General features: G+C 45.9%; 1 protein-coding gene across 7 annotated transcripts in view; it reads right to left on the reverse strand.

Moving 5' to 3' along the window:
• LOC139346590 (dnaJ homolog subfamily C member 13) overlaps positions 1-22,310 on the reverse strand; it is a 28,337-nt gene that overhangs the window by 1,871 nt on the left and 4,156 nt on the right. For 2 of the 7 annotated variants that reach the window (XM_070985742.1, XM_070985743.1), the window contains exons 3-56: positions 18,015-18,090; positions 17,626-17,775; positions 17,163-17,204; positions 16,867-17,067; positions 16,564-16,770; positions 15,677-15,772; positions 15,328-15,419; positions 14,945-15,111; positions 14,078-14,157; positions 13,813-13,982; positions 13,673-13,705; positions 12,850-12,949; positions 12,582-12,689; positions 12,291-12,446; positions 12,137-12,193; positions 11,927-12,048; positions 11,722-11,797; positions 11,429-11,524; positions 11,181-11,321; positions 10,286-10,303; positions 9,340-9,422; positions 9,093-9,246; positions 8,897-9,000; positions 8,643-8,802; positions 8,478-8,540; positions 8,286-8,387; positions 8,030-8,134; positions 7,512-7,714; positions 7,304-7,388; positions 7,041-7,195; positions 6,881-6,926; positions 6,638-6,792; positions 6,357-6,558; positions 6,147-6,262; positions 5,903-5,981; positions 5,679-5,814; positions 5,372-5,556; positions 5,210-5,284; positions 4,996-5,115; positions 4,374-4,769; positions 4,181-4,294; positions 3,890-4,006; positions 3,449-3,626; positions 3,271-3,362; positions 3,086-3,185; positions 2,898-2,972; positions 2,685-2,797; positions 2,078-2,247; positions 1,927-1,969; positions 1,667-1,840; positions 1,394-1,573; positions 1,095-1,235; positions 857-1,000; positions 627-726 (exon numbers count right to left, since the gene is read on the reverse strand). In XM_070985742.1, the coding sequence (XP_070841843.1) occupies positions 627-726; positions 857-1,000; positions 1,095-1,235; positions 1,394-1,573; positions 1,667-1,840; positions 1,927-1,969; positions 2,078-2,247; positions 2,685-2,797; positions 2,898-2,972; positions 3,086-3,185; positions 3,271-3,362; positions 3,449-3,626; positions 3,890-4,006; positions 4,181-4,294; positions 4,374-4,769; positions 4,996-5,115; positions 5,210-5,284; positions 5,372-5,556; positions 5,679-5,814; positions 5,903-5,981; positions 6,147-6,262; positions 6,357-6,558; positions 6,638-6,792; positions 6,881-6,926; positions 7,041-7,195; positions 7,304-7,388; positions 7,512-7,714; positions 8,030-8,134; positions 8,286-8,387; positions 8,478-8,540; positions 8,643-8,802; positions 8,897-9,000; positions 9,093-9,246; positions 9,340-9,422; positions 10,286-10,303; positions 11,181-11,321; positions 11,429-11,524; positions 11,722-11,797; positions 11,927-12,048; positions 12,137-12,193; positions 12,291-12,446; positions 12,582-12,689; positions 12,850-12,949; positions 13,673-13,705; positions 13,813-13,982; positions 14,078-14,157; positions 14,945-15,111; positions 15,328-15,419; positions 15,677-15,772; positions 16,564-16,770; positions 16,867-17,067; positions 17,163-17,204; positions 17,626-17,775; positions 18,015-18,090 (6,653 nt within the window). Of the gene's footprint in view, positions 1-261; positions 367-626; positions 727-856; positions 1,001-1,094; positions 1,236-1,393; positions 1,574-1,666; positions 1,841-1,926; positions 1,970-2,077; positions 2,248-2,684; positions 2,798-2,897; positions 2,973-3,085; positions 3,186-3,270; positions 3,363-3,448; positions 3,627-3,889; positions 4,007-4,180; positions 4,295-4,373; positions 4,770-4,995; positions 5,116-5,209; positions 5,285-5,371; positions 5,557-5,678; positions 5,815-5,902; positions 5,982-6,146; positions 6,263-6,356; positions 6,559-6,637; positions 6,793-6,880; positions 6,927-7,040; positions 7,196-7,303; positions 7,389-7,511; positions 7,715-8,029; positions 8,135-8,285; positions 8,388-8,477; positions 8,541-8,642; positions 8,803-8,896; positions 9,001-9,092; positions 9,247-9,339; positions 9,423-10,285; positions 10,304-11,180; positions 11,322-11,428; positions 11,525-11,721; positions 11,798-11,926; positions 12,049-12,136; positions 12,194-12,290; positions 12,447-12,581; positions 12,690-12,849; positions 12,950-13,672; positions 13,706-13,812; positions 13,983-14,077; positions 14,158-14,944; positions 15,112-15,327; positions 15,420-15,676; positions 15,773-16,563; positions 16,771-16,866; positions 17,068-17,162; positions 17,205-17,625; positions 17,776-18,014; positions 18,091-22,310 lie in introns of all 7 variants that reach the window. The other 5 variants (XM_070985748.1, XM_070985749.1, XM_070985744.1 and 2 more) reach the window with 5 other exon arrangements.

Genomic DNA, 22,310 nt, shown 5'->3' on the forward strand with positions numbered 1-22,310 from the left:
TGGATGACCGCTTTACCTCCTGAGCCACAGCCACCAAAGAAGGCAGGTTTATACAATCTACGTTTTTGGGTACTAATGAAGCTACTTTGAAGTATTTTTTGGATCGCTATCTGTCCTGTTTCACTGTTTGTGTGAGATGAGGATGAAGATGTCATGACATTATTTTCAGGACTGCGAAGACACAGGGGTGGGAATGAAAAATCAAGTGAAGGTCAAAGATGGAGGTTAAGAGGCAAGGTCAAACGTCAGGTCAAGGTCTACCTGAATCAGAGCAAGCGAGAGGAGGGCTGTGAGGGCCCATTTTAGGAGTCTAGAGCCCACCTCGCAGTGGGCTGCTGGCGGCCAGGAGAGAAGGAGTGGATACCCCTGAGGAGGAAATGAGGAGGACAAAGAGGAAGGGAAGGGCAGAGCCAGGAAGTTACAGGACGTGGAGAGAGAAAGGCTCGCTGGGTTTAAGCACAAGTGAGGAGTCAGCCACAAGGTGGATTTTAGGGTAAAGCAAAGCATTAAGATTCAACAACAGCTCTGTGAAGACTTACCTTTTAACACACTCACAGAAAAATCTTTTAACAGCTTTGATTGGTTAGAAAATGTCACAGCAGGTTAAGTTGACAGAAACACTCTACCTGTCAGGTAACCTGCGGTCTGAGACTCTGAGATGAACAGATCGTGTTTCTGGTCTTTGAAGGCACTCCACACCGAGGACCTCGCTAGAATCTCATTCACCTGCAAAGCGGTGATTGGTTAAGAGTTTAAAATAAGATAAATAACCACTAAGATGTCATTTTGATTTATTTAATTTTATTAATTTATTTATTTTATTTAATTAGCCTGCTGTCATGCACTCTGATCATACCTGTTCTCCAAACTGCAGACTGCGAGTCATGGACTTGAGAGCTTTCACTATCTGGGCCTTTGTCGCTGAAGGGTTGTCTAGCGTCTCCAGGCCGATTCCTTCCAGGAGCTTCAGGAGGTACGGGACCAGCTCCACTCGCAGAGCCTGCTCAGTTCATTGACAAAACACCCGTTAATAACCTTTCATTTGACATGGTCGTCAAACATAAATAAAAACAATGGAGTTGCCTGGTGTTTACCTGGGCCACTAGTTCAGTCTGCTCCTTCTGGAACATGCGGTTAAGAGCTTCACAAGCCAATCCGGCCATGTCGGGTCGGCTTTTCATCCCCGTCATGAGGGGGCCGATGGTCTCCAGAGAAGCCATGGAGCGTACACACAGCTGCATGAAACAAGACCGTTTCAGCTAACATGTTGTGCAGAGACGAGACAAACTCAGTATTTGTTGTTTAGCGAAAAAAGTGTTCAGCCCAAGTGTGAAACAGTCAAAATCGATGCAGCAGAGTCAACTATACACTGTATAAACATTCAGCTCCTCACCTCATTGTCTGATAGCACGTGGAGGAGGCGGATGGAGCTCTTGGGCACGGCGTTGTTCTTGTGGTTGAGTGCCGCCAGGATGCGAGGCAGGTGACCCAGAGGAGGAACCTGGTCGGCCAGCTGGCTCTGCGTGCTGAACAGACACACTGCTGCAGTGGTAACCGTCTCCAGGGCCTCACCCTACGGGAGACCACAGGTGTCAGGAAGAGGTGAAAACGGCTGGTGTAAGACAACAGTTTGTGTGCGTTTGTGTTTCTCGGCACGGCCGCTCACGTTGGGGTTGTTTTTCTCCAGCAGCTCAGTCATGGTCTCCAGGAGGGACACCAGGAACTCTCGAGGCTTGCGCAGCACCCAGCCTGGCTGAGCGATGAAGATTCGCAGGAAGACTCCGCCAACTTCTAGCTCGCCCTGTCCTGCTCCACAGGCCACCGTGAAGTCCTCTGGAATCTGAGCACACAAACCAAGAATTACTCCCACTGAATCACTCAAAACATGTTACTGTCTTATACTGAGTTATGTATTACTGCACTTACTTTCCAGTTCACATCAGGATTATCCTTCTGCTGTTTAAAGTGCCTGGAAAAAATTAAGAGAGTGAAGGTCATATTAGAAAATAAGGATACAATATTTCACACTTGACTAATCAATCAGAAACTAGAGTATTGAACTGGGCTCCTGTCATACTCGAGCATCATCTCCCGCACTGTGGTGGACACTCTCTCCCTTGAGTTGTCATTCCAGATGAGTTCAGGGTTCTCGTGCGTTCCCTCAAAAATGTGCACTGCTGCCTCGGCATTGTCTCGCATGGCGTCCATGAACACACCAGGGAGGAAACGCATCAGCGTTAGACGCACCTGGCAGAGAGGAAACCATGAACGTGAATAAGAACGTGAGGATGTGCGACCCTGATTCCAAGAGAGTTAGGATGCATCAGCTTCATTGATTTCTGTAAATATCTGCTTAATCTAAATTTGATGCAGCAACAATTTTCAAACAAGTCTGCACAAGAGCAGCTTAAGACCGGGAAAGTTGTGGAATGCTCCAGAAACACCTGTTTGGAACATTCCACAGGTAAACAGGCTCATTGGTAACAGGTGATATTATCATGACTGGGTCTGAAAGGGGCATCCTGGAAAGGCTCAGTCAGTACACTTTTTAAAACTGTTTGCAATCCTGTTTGTATTTATGTTTTACACAGCGTCCCAACGTTTTTGGAAACCGGGTTGTATGATGATGCATGATAACGCAACAAAGACAGGAATCACTCCGTTTTCTGTCTGTCCAGACTGACCTTTGGCCCGACCAGCTTGTCTGAGGTCATCTTGGAGAAGAGCTCTGCAGTCTGTGTGCGAACCTGGGGATGTGTGCAGTTACAGAAAAGGTCGAGCAAGTAGATCAGAGCACCTGGGGAACAAAGAGATCAGCGTGAGCTTCTGTGCGCTGAGAATCCTCATAAATATGGAGCAGCCTTCAGAAAAAAAACACAACGTAGAATCACACTGACCTTTGGCCATAGCCTCTTTGACTATCTTTGTGTTAGAAGTCAGAGCATGTAAGGTTTCCAGCACCATTTGCCTGCCTGAATGACACAAAAACATGACAGTCCAAAATTACAACACTGCAGTAAGTATAGAGAAGGCAGCCAAGAGCCCAAATGGTAAACCAGTGACTTCTGCTTTGTTTTGTTCTTACTGGAGGGGAGCGAGTGGAGCAGCAGCAGGAGGTTGGGCAACACCAGCGACTCTGCAATGTTGCTAACGCATTCTTGGTTTGATGTGACTGTGTTCACAACCTGCAGAGGAAACCAGTGTGACTAAAATGCAGCGAAGGGCATATTCAGATCACAGTGGATAGATATCAGGACCAAGAATCTCTACCTCCAACACCAGCTGCTGTACTCTGCCAGCTCCGTGAACCCGCAACAACGAGAAGAGCAGTTTGAAATGGCCGATGCACTCTGACTCCGAACCTGAAATCATAGACAGAGAGCTGCTTAGCAAAGAAGAAACACCTCAACGTCAGGTCGGCCGAGCTGGAGGAAGTGTTGCATCTCACCAGGGTTGTTCTTGATGACATTGCGGAGAGCCTCTAACGCCATCTCAGCGAAGCGGAGCCTCTCAGCGTGCTGTTGGGACTCCACCTTGTTACTCTGACTCATGGCCAGCAAAGTGTGGAGGTACTGGGCCTGGGAGCCTACGTAGTCCAGCAGACTGGCTGCAAATGCTTTAGGGTACTAAAACCAAAGACGGTCAAACACATTATAGCATTACAACCGGTTGAAAGTTGATTTAATGCTGACAATAAACCAAATGGACCATTACATGTGGGAAAGCAGTAGAAATAAAATGGGGTTTTAGTCAATGATCAAACGTAGTTCATGCCTTATTCCATATAAAATATATGGCAGACAAAGGACTGATGCAAAAGGGCAAACAATAAAAAAGCAGACTGAATGTGGCCACAACAATCTAGATGTAATCTTGCTCTTCTACTCACCTCAAGAGGAAAAGTCGGTTGCTCGTTGTAGACTCGGACAAAGATCTCTCCAACTATGAGCTCTTTGCTGTGGTCACTAAAAATAAATTCTGCCCCGAAGCTTTTATCATTCTCTCCCTACAAAGAGACCATAGAGAGGACGCATGAATGACGCTGACACAAGATCCATTTCCATGTTTAATGTGTATCACTTCTGTTTTAAATCCATTTTATACCTGAACTGAAGCTTGAAAAACACGACATTTAACACATAAAGCTTGGAGGGAAAAAAAGCCTAAATGTCCTGCCTACCCTCTTGATGTTTCCCTCCTGCTGACCCTCCAGGAACTCCAGCAGCTCGGCTCGTGTTCCATTGTTCCAGATCAAGTATGGGTTCTCCGAGTTACTATTCAGCAGCTTCAGCACCTAAATGCACAAGCGGCACATTCAGTTTGCCATTGGGGTTTATGTTTGTCAATGATTCGAATCCGCCTGTGCAACGTACCTCAGCAGGAGATCCAGTCGCCAGTTTCCTTGAGATGTACGGCGTCAGCATGGCTGCTAAGCTCTTGCGGATGGTGGGATTCTCTGGAGGTGTTCCCTCGACGCCGTTGGTCTCCGGAACAGGGTTGTTCCCGTCTGGGCTGTGCGGTGTCTGTGCGTAGCCCCCCAGACGGCTGAGGGCTACCAGGCTGAGCTTGGCCAGGCTGTTTGCCACTTCCTGTTGGTTTGTCTCCTGGCTAGTCTGAACGCCGCTCTCCTCCAGGGTGTAGTCGTAGTTGAAGAGGTGGACCAGCAGGTGCCACAGCACACCAGCGTGGTACAGATGGGTTTGTAGGAAGAAATCCACGGCGAAGGAGCTCACGCACTGGACTGCCAGGGCGGCGGTTTTTGGGAGACCCTGAATGAAGGTTGAGGGAAATGCATCTTTGTAAATACTTCAAGAAGCTGACAAGTATAAAGCTAAAGACTTCTTTTTTCTGAACTGCAGGCTTTAAAAGTCTGAAAGGATCAACATCTCATAAATAGTCTATCAATGACATGCTGAAGTTGAAAAATAGTACAGATAGAAGACTTTTCTCTGCAATTACAGACAGAAAACACAGCAGTGGGCTTTAGATTCTCACCTTTCCATAGAACAAGATGTGACAGAGGTCCCTGATGATATTGGGCAGTTCGATGATCTTTTCCCTGCATTCCTCAAACTGGGCTGCGACACTGTAGCACTTACAGATGTGCCCGCACACCTGTGGCACATTAAAGTAGAAAGAACTCACTGCTTATCTGCAGAGAAGAAGAAGGTGACTACAGGTGAATAAAGACTGCTTGGTGATAATTTACCTGCACAGCCATGTCATCAGGCTTGCTGGATGCAGTTAACACTGCAACACACCGAGAAAGAGCGTCCAACAGCACCTGATTCAATACAACAACTGATCATTTATTGCACGTTCACATGTAGACGACTGGTTAAAATTACTGGATTTGTGGAGGTGTGTTTACTTCAATGCCGTTGTCGCGGCGCAGCTCCTCTGCGTTCAGGGCCGAGCAGTTGACGGTGTGAAAGGCCAGTTCAACAGCAGCGGGGAGCAGAGGGGAGGTCTTGGAGAAGAGCTGATCATCCTCTGTTTCCATTGTGATGGTTTTGATCAGCATGGGGTAACCGGCGTATTTGTAAGGTTCCAGTTCTGTTTATAGACAGTGAGGAAGTCAGAGGAGCAGCAGTTAAAAGCTGGTTAAGTTAAATGTGACTGAACTCGTGCCAGAAAACGACAAAAGCACAAATGAGAGAAAAGATCCCTCTGCACACCTTGTTTGTGTCGGTTGAACAGGATGCTCTGAGTTTTGAGGATGAGGATGATGTTTTCTGGGTCGGGGCCGTCCAGGATTCTTGCGGATTTTGTGCAAAGGAACTCGTAGGCTTTGTTGACTTTCTCAAACATGTCCTGAAAGATAAAGTTGAAGTGAAATCTGAGAATAAATCTTTGTAAACTCTTACATACATATCATGTCGGTAACGGTCGAAACACGTACTCTGCCCTCAGGGTTCTTGTCGGGATGGTACTTCTGCGCCAGTCTGAAGTAAGCTTTCCTGATTTTACTCTCCTCATGCCTGAAGACAGAAACACCAACATTTCTTGAGTCCTGCTGTCGAACTCCACATTATCCAACATTTATTCTTCAGTTATCGCCCACATCCCACCCACTTCTTCATGTTTATTGCTACTAATCAACAAAGACGATTCAGGACACGAGACAAATAACAAAGGACACTCACTGTCCTTGTCCTTGGGGGAGGTTGAGGACTTCATATGCGTCATCTACAGACATAGATGGAGGCTTTTTCTCCACCTCCCTCTTCCAGGCTTCAAGAGTGTCTTTTAGCAGCTTCACCTGTCGGGATAACGATGGTGGATCAGACTGTTAAAAGAAGGCTTTCTTTAAAAATACGAGCAGGACGCTGATAAGGCAAAAATAAGCGACATACAGGATCTCGGATGGGCCAGTTGGGGAAGCGGGTGGTGTCACACAGATGTCTGAGGTAGTAAATGTTGCAGAAGAGCTCGTTGTCCAGCTGAGGGAAGCTGATCACGGGGATGGGGCAGTACTGGTAGAGGGCCCGCGTGTTGCTCTGCAGCCTGGGGCTGAAGTCAGCTACGTGGGCTGCAATCTTCTCGATCATCATCCGCCTGAAACGGAGTTCAAAGACAATCTGTTAAAAAATTCAACAAACCACACTAATTAGACATGATAGAGACTGATATCTACCTCATCTCGCTGCTCCAAATGGCCTCAGGTGTGTCGAATTCTCCAAGGAATATCTCTGAGATGCGCTCAGCCTCGTAGTTCTCCAGGTAACACACCATGGCCTCAGGCAGCACCGGACCCAGAACGCTCCGCTGCACTATGTCCTGACCCTTAGACTGCGGAGGAGGCACAGACAGAAGTTAGGTTTAACAGGATTTATAAGACACAATCTTTGATAATCTACAAGGGAAAAATCAACGTTACCTCCTCTGATTTGAAGGCTTGTTTCAGATGAGTGTACTTCAGGAACCTAAAGAGAGCACAAAGCCTCAGAGGTCAATATCAACATACTGACTGCTCCTCATCCACAGATCTTTGTGGGCCTAACTTTAGCATGTTTGGATGTTCATGCGCATGTTCTCACCTTGCGACAGGAAGCACGTTGGAGCCCGTGTACATCATGATGAAGAAGAAGACTCCAGTTAAATAGAGGCGCTGCAGATTAGGGTTGTCCTGCATCACCAGGTACAGAACGTTTGCGACCTTTTCCACCAGGATGGGGTCAAAGGTCAACAGCAGCTGGAGTAGACAAAGAAAAATATGTCATTTTAATGACTTCAGCAATTCCTCAAAGTGGATGTGGCGCCATTGCATAGACAAAAAATTTGATTCAGACTGTGCGACTACCTGAACAATGTGCGGGAGGCAGGCGTTGTCGCTGATCAACCTCTTGATCTTCGGTAAAGGACGTATAATGGCATTATCTTGGTCCCTGAATAAAAGTAAATCAGTGTGTTACAGTCATGGCCTGCTGGTTTAATGTCTCAAACAAAAATCATCACACAGACTGCATTATTTAATGCAATGATACGGAGGTATTCTCTGCTACGCCCACCTGCTGGGGTAGTAGGAGCACATGGTGATGAGCATGTTAAGTATTAGTGTAGCCAGGTCGGACTCATTCATCACTGCCTGTCCAGTGGCCAGGAGGCACCATTTTAGCTGCGGGATGGCCTGCAGGGGACGCCATCCGTCCATCCCCTGAGCCCAGCAGCGGGTCTTCGCTGTCAGGACGCCCGAGCTCCAAAACTCCTGCATCTGGAGAAAGAAGAGCAAAAACACAGCGCAAAGATGAGTCGGGGTGGCTGCTGCAAAGGAAAGTGAAAAGAGAAACGGAAAAATAAACCAAGAGACCAAAAATGAAAGAAGTAACACTGCAGTAACTCAAGATGTCTCCTCTACATGATATCAAATTACTAACTAATAACTGGCCAATTTACTCTAAATAATAAAGACATGATGATCATAATAAATCAGTGCCTGTACAAACAAGATGTTATTAGATTTATGAGCAATATATTATGTTAGTTGGGCCTTTTCTCAATGAAAACTGGACGTTTTAAGATCACGCACCTCCTCAAAACTGAAAGGTCCTCGTCTTTCCTTGTCTGCGTTTCCGAAGTACCACTCTTTCTCGCTCTCCCTCTTCATGTCCGGCGCTGCCTCCAGCACGTTGCTCTGAGGAAATGAACAAGACCTCTGTGTGACACTCCAGACAGATTCAGATTTCACTCAAGGCTCGCAGTTCAATTAACTCTCATCTATGGCTCAGAGAATTACAACACAGCCATTCTTTTCATATAATATCACTCAAAAGGTATGTTTTCACCTGGAGGGGCACGGTGGCTCTGCTGGTATGCAGATGGGCCAAGGTGAGCAGATCCACCAGGATACGAACTCCGTTAGAGTCCATCACCTCCTTCACGTTTTTCTGCAGAGCGAAAAGACAAATTATTCCTCAAGACAAAGAGACAGAAATGTGGGTTAATTCTGAGGGGTGCTGTTGATTTTAATAGCTTGCCTTGTTGAGAATGAGTTTATTGAGGAAGAGGATGAGTCTGTCTCTTTCCAGTTTGTCTGTGCACTGTAACCACGGGAGAGTAATTCAGGATTAATGAACAGACATTAAAAGACTTCTATCACCATTATAACTATATAAGCTCTTCCAGTGACAGTTGCTACTCACTCGGTCGAGCATGCCCACGATGTATTTTGTGTCTGTGAAGGGGCCGATCTCCTCGGAGCACTTCCCATAAACTATAGCGAGCGCCTGCAGGCACAGGCACTTCATCGTGACTTTGGGTGTAAGCAGAAAGCGATGGTAGAGCTCGTTGAAGAACTCGTATCTAAGAGCAAAGAGAAGCAGGAGTCCTCTTTCAGGATTCAGCGCACGCAGATAAAATCAGTGCAGTTGGTTGAGTTGTTGTACTGCAGACTTACGATCTCTTGATGGCGTTCGATTCTTCGTTTTCATCCTCCTCAAGCAGCAGACGCAAGTAATAATCCCCGATCTTTATCTCATCTGAAAGGCACTCGTATTTCACCTGCACATAAGAACAGAGGCACAGCGTTCTCAGTGGGATTCACAGATACATCACGGTTTACCGAGCGTCACACACTCCTGCTGAGCACTAACCTCAAACTCCTGGTGGTTCCAGGAGATGACGGAGGCATTGCCGAGCTCGCGGTCTACGCTGAAGGCGCGCATCTCCCCCTCCAGAGCATCTCGCAGCTCCTCCCTCGTCTTCAGGTTCCAGATGAGGTTGGACCGAGCGTGATCGAGCTGGAATCTTGAGAGGACAGAGGAGCAGGTGAGAATGAAGGGCATAAAAAGCGGGTTTGAGTGCATTATATGCATTGAAGGTTGGATAAAGCAAGAAGACCTGTAGTAGAAAAGCTCCCAGTTGACTTCAATCTTTATTCTCTGCCGTCTCTTCCTCAGGATGACGGGCTTTTGGTTTGGGTTCTGAAAACGAACAAAAGTCGGCCTGTCATTATTCACAGCACTCATTATTTGGTCCTTTTTCAGCTTATGGCATAAAGACAGTTGGGAGCAACACATCACACAGACGAGAACACCAGAAATGAAATCAAAAGAACCAGTGTGCAGAACAATGTAACACAGAATGGTTTTCAGAAGGGAGAAAGTCAGATATTAGAACAGCGAGACAAAAATAAAAACACCCACAAACAATGTCATCATGGCACAGACACAGAAATTAAGGCAATGACACACAAGAACCAAGATGGGATCCTAACATGAGGTGTGTTCTGTAACTCTTTGCTGGGCGAGACTTTGCATAATTTGGACCACAGTTCTTGTAAATCTGTTGATTTCGGCTGCAAAGATGACGTTCCACCTCAAGCCTTATGACCTCACAGTGCTCTTAACTTACTGCTTGCCAGGTTAACATTTTCTGTTAATACAGCAAATTTCCTGCATAATGGAAACTGGTGTGAGCTGCAGTGTAAAACAGTGTTTCAGAGGCCTTACAAGCTGCTTGGCAAAGGTCCGTCTGTTTATGGTAATTACTCAATGTGGTCATTATTTATGGATGACATAACACCACAGGTACTTCGAACATGTCCTCTGCTGGCAGCAGGACGTGAACAGGCGTCTTTAAATCTATGCTTTTATTCTCTGCTATATAATATTTTATTTGTTTCTTTGCATCTATTTGAAGACACGCATGGCGATGATAACAGGCCATCGCCCGGCTGAATAAAAAAGAAAAAAAAAAAACCACACACACTAAAGAAAAATGGTTTGGTGAAGAGACAGAACATGGAAAGAAACCAGAATGGATCCCATTGGTCAGTCCTACTTACCAGGTTATTTCTGTCCTGCTGCATTGTTTGACAGCAGAGAAACCACACAAGACAAGGGGAGGGTGGGGCAGAGACAACACAGAGAGATTATTGTTCCTTGGATCAAACAGATGAGTTGAAACACAAAGGATCACAGGTCACGAGATCTCCTCATGCTACAGAACTGTCACTCAATGCTTCAGATTTGCTGGCAGCGACTACCTACTGAATTGCTAGCAACAAACATACGTGGAGCATGTGGCGCTAACATGAAAGGGTGGATGTGATTCAATGAAAGCAAGCCAGCTGAAACATGGAGGTGATCAGCCATTTGAGTCATTAGAGTCCTAGAGAGGGAAGCCCGGTGAGTTTCAGGTGAACTCAGATTTGAGAATATAATTAATGGGAAAGCAGGTTTGATTGCGGATTTGTAGAAACATCAGAGAGCAGACAGCATAGACGACCGACAGAGGCATCCTAACATCCCAACAGAGGTATTCTATAAAAGAACGGTGACCTTTGAGTTTAAATAACCCTTTGTCACATTCAGACACACCTGCAATGGAAAACTTTGGTTAAAGCTAAAGAAAAATGTAAGTTAAACAGTAAAGAAAATGTGCAGAAGCAGTCCGTACAGCAAATATGCAAGACATCAAAAAATCAAACATGGCTGCGTCTTGACGCGTACGGTGTCCCCGAGGCCAGGCAGCATCAGAGCGGACAGCGCCCTTCATGCAAAATAACAGCAGCGGCTGAAATGTGTGTTATTGAGTTTGGATCTGGATTCTGCAGCACGGCTCAGCATCAGCAGGAGGAGCGACAGAAAGAGACACATGAGCACAGAGAGTCGGCAGCAGCAGCAGCAGCTTGTCTGATTGACAGCAGGTAAATCCACCCCTCAGCCCTGAAGCCTCACCTCCTTCTGGGCGATGCCCATTTTATCTCTCCAGTGCATCAACACGAGGTCAGCCTTCTCCTTGGCAAACTTCTCCACCTCTTTGGCTGCTTTGCCTGCTATCCGCTGCCACTCGGGCACCTTGTTTCGATTTAGCTGGTCCTGTGGGAAACAAATATGAAACAACAATTACAGATGAATAGAAAGTAGAATACTCTCTTATTGAGCCTTTTGTTCGCCCTGCAGATGTGATGTGTTTGTCCAGATACCGTGGCGATTTTCAAGTTGTCACGGATGTGCATTCTGTCCACATCTTTCTCCGGGACTGAGTCAGGACTGTCCAGGTAAGCCAGCAGGCCTGTGGGCTAAGAGGGGAAAAGACACAGAGGACTGGGTCAAGACTTAAAACATGGAGCCTCAGCTGTCAGCTGCTAGCACTGGCATCCATCCTGGAGTACTCTGCCTGTATCAGTATCATTATACTAATAGCTTACGCCATGAATGTTGGACAGGCATCAAGTCTTTGTTTAAGAGTCTGAATGGAGCTCATTTGTAGCCTTACCAGTATCCTCTTCAGGAGGTTCATGGCAACAGGGTTCTCTGCTGTCCACAGGCCCACGAGGTGACGACTCAGCTGCCTGATAAAGAAAATCCTCAGATGAGCAGCTGAGCCATTTACTAACTGGCGCTTTTCCTCCTGCTACATAGTGTTTTTCTGGATAAGATCAATGATTGTATGTGCGTGTGTGGACTTATTGAGGCTGGACCTGTTGGTGAGCATTCGCTGGTCGGCGCTGATGGTGAACAAAGAAGTGTGCAGGTGCCTTGGAAGAGCGCCTTCACTCAAGGCCAGCTCCTGCATCTTGGTGGCTATTTCCTTGTCTCCCTCCTAAATTCAGTAGTCACAGGTTGGTTATCATCATAAAGCGCTAACGATCATGATATTATTGACAGTGTTAACTCACTGAAAGGCTTACCTCAATAATGGCCTTCATCACCAGGCCTGCTCCCTTTACTATCGCCATAGACGGATGCTACACATAAGGACCATTTATTCAATACACAAGCATCCACTGAATTTTTAACATCCATATTACTATCATGATTAGGGCGGCAGGTCAAGCTGACTACCTGGAAGAGTTTGAACAATGTGCGTCCATTGGAGGCAACCATCTCGAGCAGCATATCAAACTGCTGCCCCTCTGTGGTTTCACTGTAGGGGGCGCAGAGGGCAAATGTTAAGAAGTCCAGCAAAGAGCTGATGACCAAAGCTCCTGTTCCGTGGTCCTGGAAAAAAACGAACGACAGCTCAGATTTTGGATACATAAATGGTTAAACATCATGTGACACCATACGACAACAGCTTCTCATTCCCCTGAGCTCAGATTTCAACCACCTTACTGACAGTAAAAAGACATGTACCACATTAGTGATGAATTTTTCAAGGAGGTTTTCCAGGAACTTCTTGGAGGACAGCAGAGAGGCCTTGTTCAGCTGCTCCTGCCTCAGGTCATAGTCATCGTGCATGGGCTGCAGAGAAACACGAAAGAAAAGCAAAATGATGCTGATACAGCCAAACAGAGAGATACCGGTTTTCTCCAGAATCCAAGCTTGGATGCATTTGTTATGTCAGATGGTGAATATTTCTGAATGGATTTGTTTGAGGTCAAGATACTGAGGAGATACTTACACACATAAGGGCACAGAGCATGTCTACAGCAGCATGTGTCACACCGTTGTTGTTCCGTTTTAAAGCTTTTACCGTCTTCACTCCCAACTTTTCCCTGAATCTGGGGCACACAAACATGCACTCACAGATTTAAAAACACCACTGAAGCGAGCATGCCTTGAAAAAGTGGAGGGAAATAACAACAGAATATAAAACCACAGAAATACTGTCTTATATATAAAGGTCTGGGGTTGGATACACAAAGAATTCATTGCTTCAGAGGTGGCTTGCTGTTTCCTTTGCTCATAAAGTGTCACATCTTCCACTGAACTGCAGAGTGGAACAATATGAAAGAGGCTTTCCTTCAAGCCAAAATAAACCATTTATCTATTTATAGTGATCGGTGTCTTGTGTTTGAGTGAGGAGAAACGCCAAGCTGCTCTCGCAATGAATCTTTCAGGAAAACCAATTACGGCTCGTTTGCTTCACAGGAACAAATAAATAGTAAATACAGGTCCTCTCATACATCTCAGTGACCCGGAGAGACTATGAGGTTCTTCATATACAGAAACATAAAGGATAGAACGAGCAAAGCAGAGGGGGACAAAAATGAAGAGTATGAGAAGGCAAGAATGAAAGGTCAAGACAAATCCAGGCAGACAGCCCGACTGAGTGACATAACCTCCCCTCTGAAGCGGCCGTCTAAAAGCCTGAGATGAAAGCAGAACAAAGATAAAAGGGGAGAAGGCCGATCGACAGGCGGCTAAGAAAAGACTCCGGAAAAGAACAGGGAGGGTGAGAAAGGGGCAAAAGGGCAGACTGAGATGTATGGATTCATATTTACGTTGCATCTGTGCCTCCAGACCCTTGACCAGACCTTGGAATGACAGAGCATGCCTGTTACCAGCAGCTCAACGAAAGGTACGCTTTAAACTAAAGAAATAAAAGCAGGAGGGTGAAGTGGGGTAACTGCTGCGTTCTTACTTAGGCAGCTGGGTGAAAGCCTGGAAGCCAGCCTTGGAGGCCACCAGGCGTCGGATGGCCTGGAAATGGCTCTCCAGCTCCGAGTTAAGAGCCGGCAGCTCGGCCTCCTGGGATAAAAGAGCCAGGATGGCATTGTTGATGAGCTTCTCTTTGTTCTCGGAGAAAAGACCCTGAAGAGAGAGAAGAGATAAAGACAGGGAAATGAGTGAATCCTACTCGGGGCGAGCGCATGGACGAAAATCACACAGGACGTGGACACACTCACATCTTGGGTTACTGCATGCAGCACTCCACTGTAGGATATGTTGGCGTTGAATCTGAACACTGCATCTGCAAAGTTTCCATCTGAGCAGAGGAAGGAGGGGTGAAACAATTAAAAGAATAGCTGAGCCTACGGGCACATTAGTGGCTCAGCGAGGCTGGACTTCAGCACAACATAGCCCCAGTTTGTACCTCATGTACTTCCATTTTATCCCAGTCACACAGCTAAACCAGCTCACATGAAGAAAACTGACTTTTCTTAGCATCTAGAAGTTGCACAATAAAAATAGATTTCTAACCTGCTACCAAGTGTGCAGATTGAATTTCCAATGTCCTATATTTCCAGATAAAATAACTCATTAATATGTTATTTGCATTTTACAATAAGAACAATGACATATGTTGTTTCTGGCTACCTGGATTAAGAAGCAAATACACAACTTAATTGTTTACAACAGATGGAATATATTTTCTTCCAGATATTCTTAAAAAAAAAAAAAAAAAAAACTTAGCTCAGCTCTGTGACTCCAGCGCAATGGTAATACATGAGGCACAAAGTGGCTGCTGTGATGTAAATGCTAATGTTAGCGCACCAACATGCTCACAATTACCATGCTGATGTTTAGCAGGTATTATGTTTAATGTCTTATTTTAGCATGTTAGCATGCTATTACTTATGAATTATAAGTACAGACGCACAGCTGAGGCTGAAGGGAGTTTCATTAGTATTTCACCATAAACCAAAGTGTGGGACAAACTAAAACGTTGATCTAATGGTGGTGCAGTTTCATCCTCTGGGGAGCATAAATGTATAGTTATAAAAATCCAATTCAAGTTCATGAATCTCATGAGATGAAGGGCTTGGACTCACTGGGAGGTGCCGCCAGGAATTTGAGATGCAAACTCTCCACCTCCTCATCCACGGGCATGCTCAGCAGGCCCCATCTTTGCCCTCGCTGCGTGGGGGCCATCTTGACGCACACGTCCCTGTTGCCTGATGCACGGACTCCATCGAGCAGGCTGGCTAACAGCGAGTCCCTACAGACAAGCAGACACCGCTAAATGCATCACAAGCGAGCACACGGTAACGGGAAAGAGTCATGGGTGTGCAGCAGACTGATGCACACGGGGAAATTACTCATCTTGTAAATGCGGTAAACAGCACTGAAAAATGTCAAATGTGAGAGGCCAAAAACACAAACATTTAGAGAAGCCACAGGGCCAAAAAGAAGAGCGAATGAGTTACGTCTGTACCTTTCCGTGGAGGAAAACTTCCTGATCTGACCTCTGATGAATTCAACTGTAAACACCTGAGGGTTGTCTACATCACAGATGAGGGCAAATACCTGAAGGGAGACGAGACAGAAGACGAGAGCGAGGAAAAACAGAGGGAGTGTTTACTCATATCACACTGACTCGAGTGCTTTCATCCAAGCTGTTAGCGTGCGGCGATGCAATTCATACATAATGAAAACAAAGACGGGCAGTTCATTTAGCAATTATCCTCACAGGAACGCAACACAGAGAGAACAAAACGATTAGTGTTAACATCTCAGCCTGAAATTTTTATGACTTGGTGTCGCTTTAGTTTCTGAGCGCTCACCTCTCCGAAGGGTTTGATGGTGACTATGTTGTATGAAGCTGGGTCTCTCTCCACGAGACACGTCTCTGTCAAGGCCAGTATACGCTTCACGGGCTCCTGAGGAAAGGCAGCACAAAGAGAAGTCAGAACAAAAGCAAAAAAATGAGAAGATCCTGAAAGCCATTATGATGGACCCCCTCGACAATCTGTTAATGGAGTCCCGGTGGGCCCCTGGACCTCACTTTTGGCGCATTTCCAATACACAGTTCCAGCTCTACTCGACTCGGTTCTACTCTACTCTACTTGGTTTGGTTGAGTTTCCATTACAATTGAGTACTTCATAGTACCTCCTCAACGTAGGCGGGGTCGTCATACCACTGCTGCGCGAAACTGCCATGATGTCAATTTGTACGCGACGCAAACAGAGCCAACAAACAATGGAGGACATCGAGGCGATGTTGTATTTGCTGCTCGGTTTGTGGCTTTTTGTCACACACAAAGCAAGAGAAGAAACCCAGAAAAGACTTCGGGCTGCAAGGCGAGCAGCCATTTCCCTCGAGTGAGAATAAAGAATAAAGTCAGTAGTTGCTGTTGCCCGGCGTTACAATGGAGGGGGCAGGATTGTTTTTCCGGTGTTGGACGTCGCAGACCAGTGACGACACTCTCCGGCCAATCAGTGGCTGACAGGCTGTTGACGTCACACATATAGTATCGCTTCTACTTGCTTGGAACCTCGCCAGAGCAGGTACTAAAAATAGTATCGGGTACCAGGTACTATCCCTAATGGAAACACAAAACAACCGGGTAGAGTAGAGTAGAGTAGAGTCGGGTCGAGCGGCGCTAGTGGAAATGTGGCATTTGAGAACCACACACCACAGAGAGGGACGGGGAGAACAGAGCTTTCTAACCGGGTGTCGGGGGGTGATCTTCTGCACCACGAACTCGGCCAGTGACGTGATGCTCTCGTCCGAGCTGTACTTCCCCAACCTGTCCGTCACAAAGTTCTCGAAGGTCAGGGCATCCTTCCTCAGTCGTAGCATGATGCCGATGAAGTTCCCAGCATGCTCGATGGCGCTGCGGATGATCTCATCCCGGTGCTCCGAGGCGAACAGATGCTGAGCGAAAGAGGCGATGTGAAAAGGGAGGGAAGGGAAATCTTAATTTTGTAAAGGCAACACGTGACGGCATACACAAAAGCTGTGAACACATACCAGCCTGCTGAAGCCCCCATAAAGGATGCAGAATCCCCCCTGGTAATCAGAGACCTCGACGAAGCCCTCCACGTTACGGTAGTCATAGGAACACACCACCCGGTTGGTGTGCGGGTCGATCTGGTCGATGCCTCCCGGCGTCACCTCTAAACTCACAGACTTCCGTGTGTCGCTCCAGTGGTGCTTGTAGCAGTTGTAACGCTGTTCAGCACACGTGATGTTAGACATTTTGGCGTCGCCACGGTGGCAAACAAACACTGAAACAGATGATTTTATTCATAGTTCTCAGTACTTACCCTGCCTGTTATCTTTCCCTCTGAAAACTCTGTTCTGAACCTCTGTGAATAAGAAACAGAGAAACAAAGTCGGCTGAAAAATCATCCCTGTGTGACACTTATGAAGTATCGTTTTCATTGCAAAATTAAAACAATATGTTTAATTCGCTCTGAGGGGAAATACCCGCCTTTGTTGTGGTTTCAAACCACCTCAGCATAATGAGTTTATTTCATCACAGCAACAAACTATCTGCTGATTCACATTTGTCATGAACAACAAGGGCCTGAGATCTGTAAGCGCTGCACATTACGTGACTCTGCTGCAGCTTGTTTTCAGACAACACAGCGAAATCTGCAGCTATGACACAACCAGAAAAGCATGGAGAAGCCACATCCAAGACCACTTCTGAGACCCTTTAAAGAAATACGTTTACGGAAGTTCAGGCATTGTGAAGCGCTGGCAGCCGCGAGCGCTGGCCCTCACCAGTGCTTCTGTGAGCAGCTCCGTCCGGTGCTCTGTGGAGAACTTGAGCGTTTCGGACTTCTTGCCGCTGCCTTTGCGGAATGTGAGGTTGAACTCTGTTCCCTGACCTCGGCCCACCGGACCGATACCACAGATGTCTCCATAAGGCCACTGGTACCAACAACACGGACATAAACACAGTGTTACAGTCGCACACATAAAGTTTGAACATGAAAAAATATGTTATAAGCAGTATTCAAACACTTCACAATTGTTTTTTTAACACCTTATTATGTGGTTGTACTGTGAGCAATATAAGTGTTTATTAATGTATTTGTAGCAGCTATGGCGAAGAGGGACTTCCCGAAAGACAATGGCGTTCTTCTGCAACAGGCTCCACACATACTGACCTGATTTGTTACTTCTAGCGTGGTGGGGTTGTACGTGGTAATGCCATGCGTCCCCACTGAGAAGACTCGCTTGTACCTGGAACACAGAGATGAGTCAGAAGCGCAGCCTACCCATCACCAACACCTCCAACAGCACGGGCAGCCACACAACTCTAGCAGCGGATGTGTGAAAGAGGCTGGATGTGTGGCGACCTTTCAAACATGTGAGGGTTAGCTGAGGCAAGACTAACAGATCAATTTCACCCTGACGACTCTGAGCATCACACTACGAACTTGTGATTTCCAATGAACATATCTCATCACGTACATTAAGCTCCATTGCATCAGATGGAGGGTGTGGTGGTGTGAGAGGAAAAGGTTCATTTGCAAGCCCCTCTGTAAGCTAACGATGAGTCAAAGACAGGTGACATCACTGCGCTCCGTTTACTGATATCACCAACATGCAGCTTTATTATGTCATGTTTCCAGACATTTTTATGAGGTGATGGTCGAGATAAGGCGCAAGCAGGGTGAAAAGAAGATGGCAAAAGCGAATTGCTTTCAGAGCTGCAGTCGCAGACAGTTAGCTGGTTTGAAAGTGATAAACATGCAGCCTTAATTCTCACGGTCGCCGTTCAGCATAGACATGTCATCCCAGACTGAAGCAAATGCAGCTGTGGTGTCTGAATGTCTGCGTGTTAGACACGGCCATTACTGCCCCGGAATCTTCTCTTCTTTCTCTACATTTGCTGCATTAGATCTCGCAACGATTTCAAAATGAAAGGGCGCAACTTATCGTACGTTGGCAGCTCTGAGTCACTCTGACACAGAAGCAGCTAACACTAATTCATCGGAACTGCTCTGAAAGTGGGGCCTTCTCGCGTAGTAGGAAGGAAGTGTGAGCTTCTATTTTGCCAATCTTTCTGTATGTTATGCTGAGTGAATGTGTGAGCGAGTGAGTGTATGAGCAGGCGAGCACGCTGCGTGGTTTGACAACAGTTTCAGTTGGCATTTTGGCCTAATTCATAACAAAATGGGTCATGGGAAGGTTTTGGTAAAAGAAATGTACAAAATAGAGTTAGGTTTGGGTTTAAGGATGGAGTGTTAAAGAGTTAAAAGTGTGGGTTTATTTGTATATGGTACACATGCATGGTCATCTATGCACAGCTTGTTCTTTTAGCACCTCCATAGCACTGTTTGCTGCACACTGAACATGCTGACTTGGCTCCTTTCTCTCTCACACATCCTCATTAAGGCTGGACGACATTAAGACGTCTAAAACTGACTGGCTAGTTCTATCCAAAAAAAAAAAAAAAAAAAGTAACAGGAAGTCAAATTGAGAGGTTACTTCCACATTATGCATCCGTACTTGTGTACAGAGGACAAGACTAACATAAACAGACAGGACAGGCAGTGGCCTGAGGCGAGGCTGAAGTAAAATATTAGGTCAAGGCACATCCCACAGTCAGCCTCCATCGCTCTCCACAGTTATATGGACATCATGTCCTTTTCGTGTACCTTCCCCATCAGAAAGCCTGCACAAATGCTTAATTTTGTCCTAACCGTCTCTCCGGTTTCCTTTCCACCATTCTCTAAGGCCAAAAACGTCTGAGACCAGGACTCTGTCCTGATCTCAGGGTGCTGTCTCACAACACATTTTGACCTTGGTGTTAAGAGGCTGGCTTAACCGGGTGTCAGCACAAACCTTGTTAATTATTCATCCCCTGTGGGGTGATTTTTTTTCCTTAATTCTATCTCAGGACACAGACAATATCCAACCGTCTCTGTCCAGGGTTTGTTTAAAAGGCTAACCATGAATCACATTTTTACTGCACGCCTCTTCCTGAACAAAAGACAGGCGAGATTTTGGAAATCTGACACAGTTGTGATCAGTTTGTGCTGTTCATGAATAAGTCACAGTAGCTATCGGTTTGGTTTGAGCGTCGAACAACCTGTTTCTTGCTTTTCCACACATACTGTACTTAATGCTTTAATGGTATTTAATGGCAGTTTACACCACAGATAGTGTTTATGATGAAGAACAGGCTCCTCTTCTTTCCGTCGTACTGTACAATATGTCTTTAGATCCTTTCCTTCCACTTCCAGGGTTTCATAACGTATTATATTAAGCAACTTCCTGTTCCTGACTGAACCCTCTCAACAACTGCCTCTACTCTGACTCTTAAATAAAAACTCTCACAAAGAGGACTGAGCTGAAGATTTGTCTGACAACATACAAAGCTGGGACAACACCACGTAATCCCCCATACAAGACCAAGCAAACACTCGACTGCAGACATGCAAAGAGTGGTCTTCTTCCACCACTCTGCTTCCAGCTGAATGTGAGCAACAGGCCCACAATGATGGAAACAAATGACTGAAAATCACATCTGGTAAAAGTGCAAGTGAAAAATATACCTCAAGAATCTGGAGCAGCTAGGCCTCCTTATTGTCAGAGCAAGTGAAGGCGCTCAAAGGAGATTCAAAGGAGACCATGAGTCAATGAAAAACTGTAGATAAGCTCCGTGCTTGAAAGTCAGACCCCTTAAATAACACAGTAAACTCAATCTAAGTCAAAAATCAGGCAAATGCCGCCAGTAAGACCACACAGAAACAAATCTAATATTCTCTGCAAGTTAGAGTCACATGACTTGAATTAAAGATGATCATGAGCACGGAGAGATGGGAAATGCAGCTCTAACATTGAAGCAACCCTGCAACAGTTACAGTCTGCCGTGATTAGATACCGTCGAGCATCACTTGATGGCACATCGTATTTTGAAAATACTCACAGTTCACATGACAGAAGTTCACTTTTGGGAATGTGTTCCAGACTCACAGTGAAGGGCTGAGCTCCTCTCACCTGATCTCAGATGATCCTGAAACTGTTTGCTCTATCTAAGACCATTATTTTGTTTTTTACTGGGAAAATCTGTTGAAGCCTGAGATGTTTAAATCTCTATGGTCATAATGTCTGGTGAAAATAAAGTTTCATATTCTGCCTCCACACTTTGGTTTCCCCCGCTGCCTCTCTGATGTCCGCCCTCCCTCTCGCTCCTCGTCTAACTCAGTGAATTAAGGGTCCTGCTGGAACAGTGGAAAGATGAACCATGAAGCTTTTGGTTAGTTTTATTTTGTTTCTGTACAGTTTGAAGTTTGTTTTGTGCTGATAAAATTACGGTTTCTGTAAATGGAGTCTGGCGGCTTTGGCGAGAGCGATGAAGTGGCTGATTCTGGTAAAACAAAAAGGATCTTACTCTTTAACAAAAAAAATCTATATCTGCAGGGATCATTTCCATAATGTTGACACTTAGAATAACAATGTGAGCTTGTCAGCGGCAAAAACCTTGAGTGGATTTACACTGACGGTGTGCAAACACCTGCAGGGAATACACTGTAGCATGTTTTGCGGCTGCAGGCTGCGGCGCTCTCACTCAGCGCTGAGTCAACTTCAAAAGTTGTCCCTATTAGTCACTTGGACACAAAACCCTGGGAAAATATGTCCGTACACACAGATAATAGTCTGGGACACTGAACTCTTCCAGCACACATGGGCCAACACAAACCTTGGTTTGGTGAAAATCAAACTGGAGAATTAGTTTTCATGATTTACTACCCACCGAAAACAGAAGTAGCTCAGAGTGTCTGAGGTTGGTATGAAGCAAAATAAAAGAGGATATCCTGATAAAGCTGTGTGTGACCTGTACCCTTTTCATATGAGACTGCTGTGAAAACTAATGTCTGGAGTTACGTTCAACAAGCTCCGAATAAAATTTTCATTTCTCTCTGCTCGCATGCTCTCTCACGGTTGCCCACTCCGCCTTCGGAGAGTCAAATAAATGATCTTCACATGTTCATTTAGATAAATTAAGTTGCAATCCCTCATCCATGTCCAACCCGGGTCAGGAGGAGGTTCATGGACCAAGGCTGGCTTGGTTCAGATCAACCATCGACGCGGGTTTAAACTGCGTCATTGTGCTGTTCTGAATGGGGTTCCGGCCTCCTCTGTCCACCGCACATGCATCAACACTCCCCTCAGACGGACACTTCAGGAAGCATTAGCAGGATGAAGCTCTGATGATGGCTAATGCTCTGCAGGCCTGCTTAAGTTACCCAAGTCAATGGCAGGCCTTAATGGGACAAAGACATTTAGAGAACAGGTATTGGTAATGTGATCCCACTGACTCACAGCTCAAACTGGAACTCATCCATCCTTTAGCTTTGAGGGCCACCAAGTATCTACGCCAAGTCCCATCTATTTTTGGGCCTATAGTGGCTTAAATGTGCAGCTTTATATCTATAAACTGAAAAACAGAT

This window comes from Chaetodon trifascialis, chromosome 18, assembly GCF_039877785.1.
Source record: "Chaetodon trifascialis isolate fChaTrf1 chromosome 18, fChaTrf1.hap1, whole genome shotgun sequence".
NCBI classification, from domain to species: Eukaryota; Metazoa; Chordata; class Actinopteri; order Chaetodontiformes; family Chaetodontidae; genus Chaetodon; species Chaetodon trifascialis.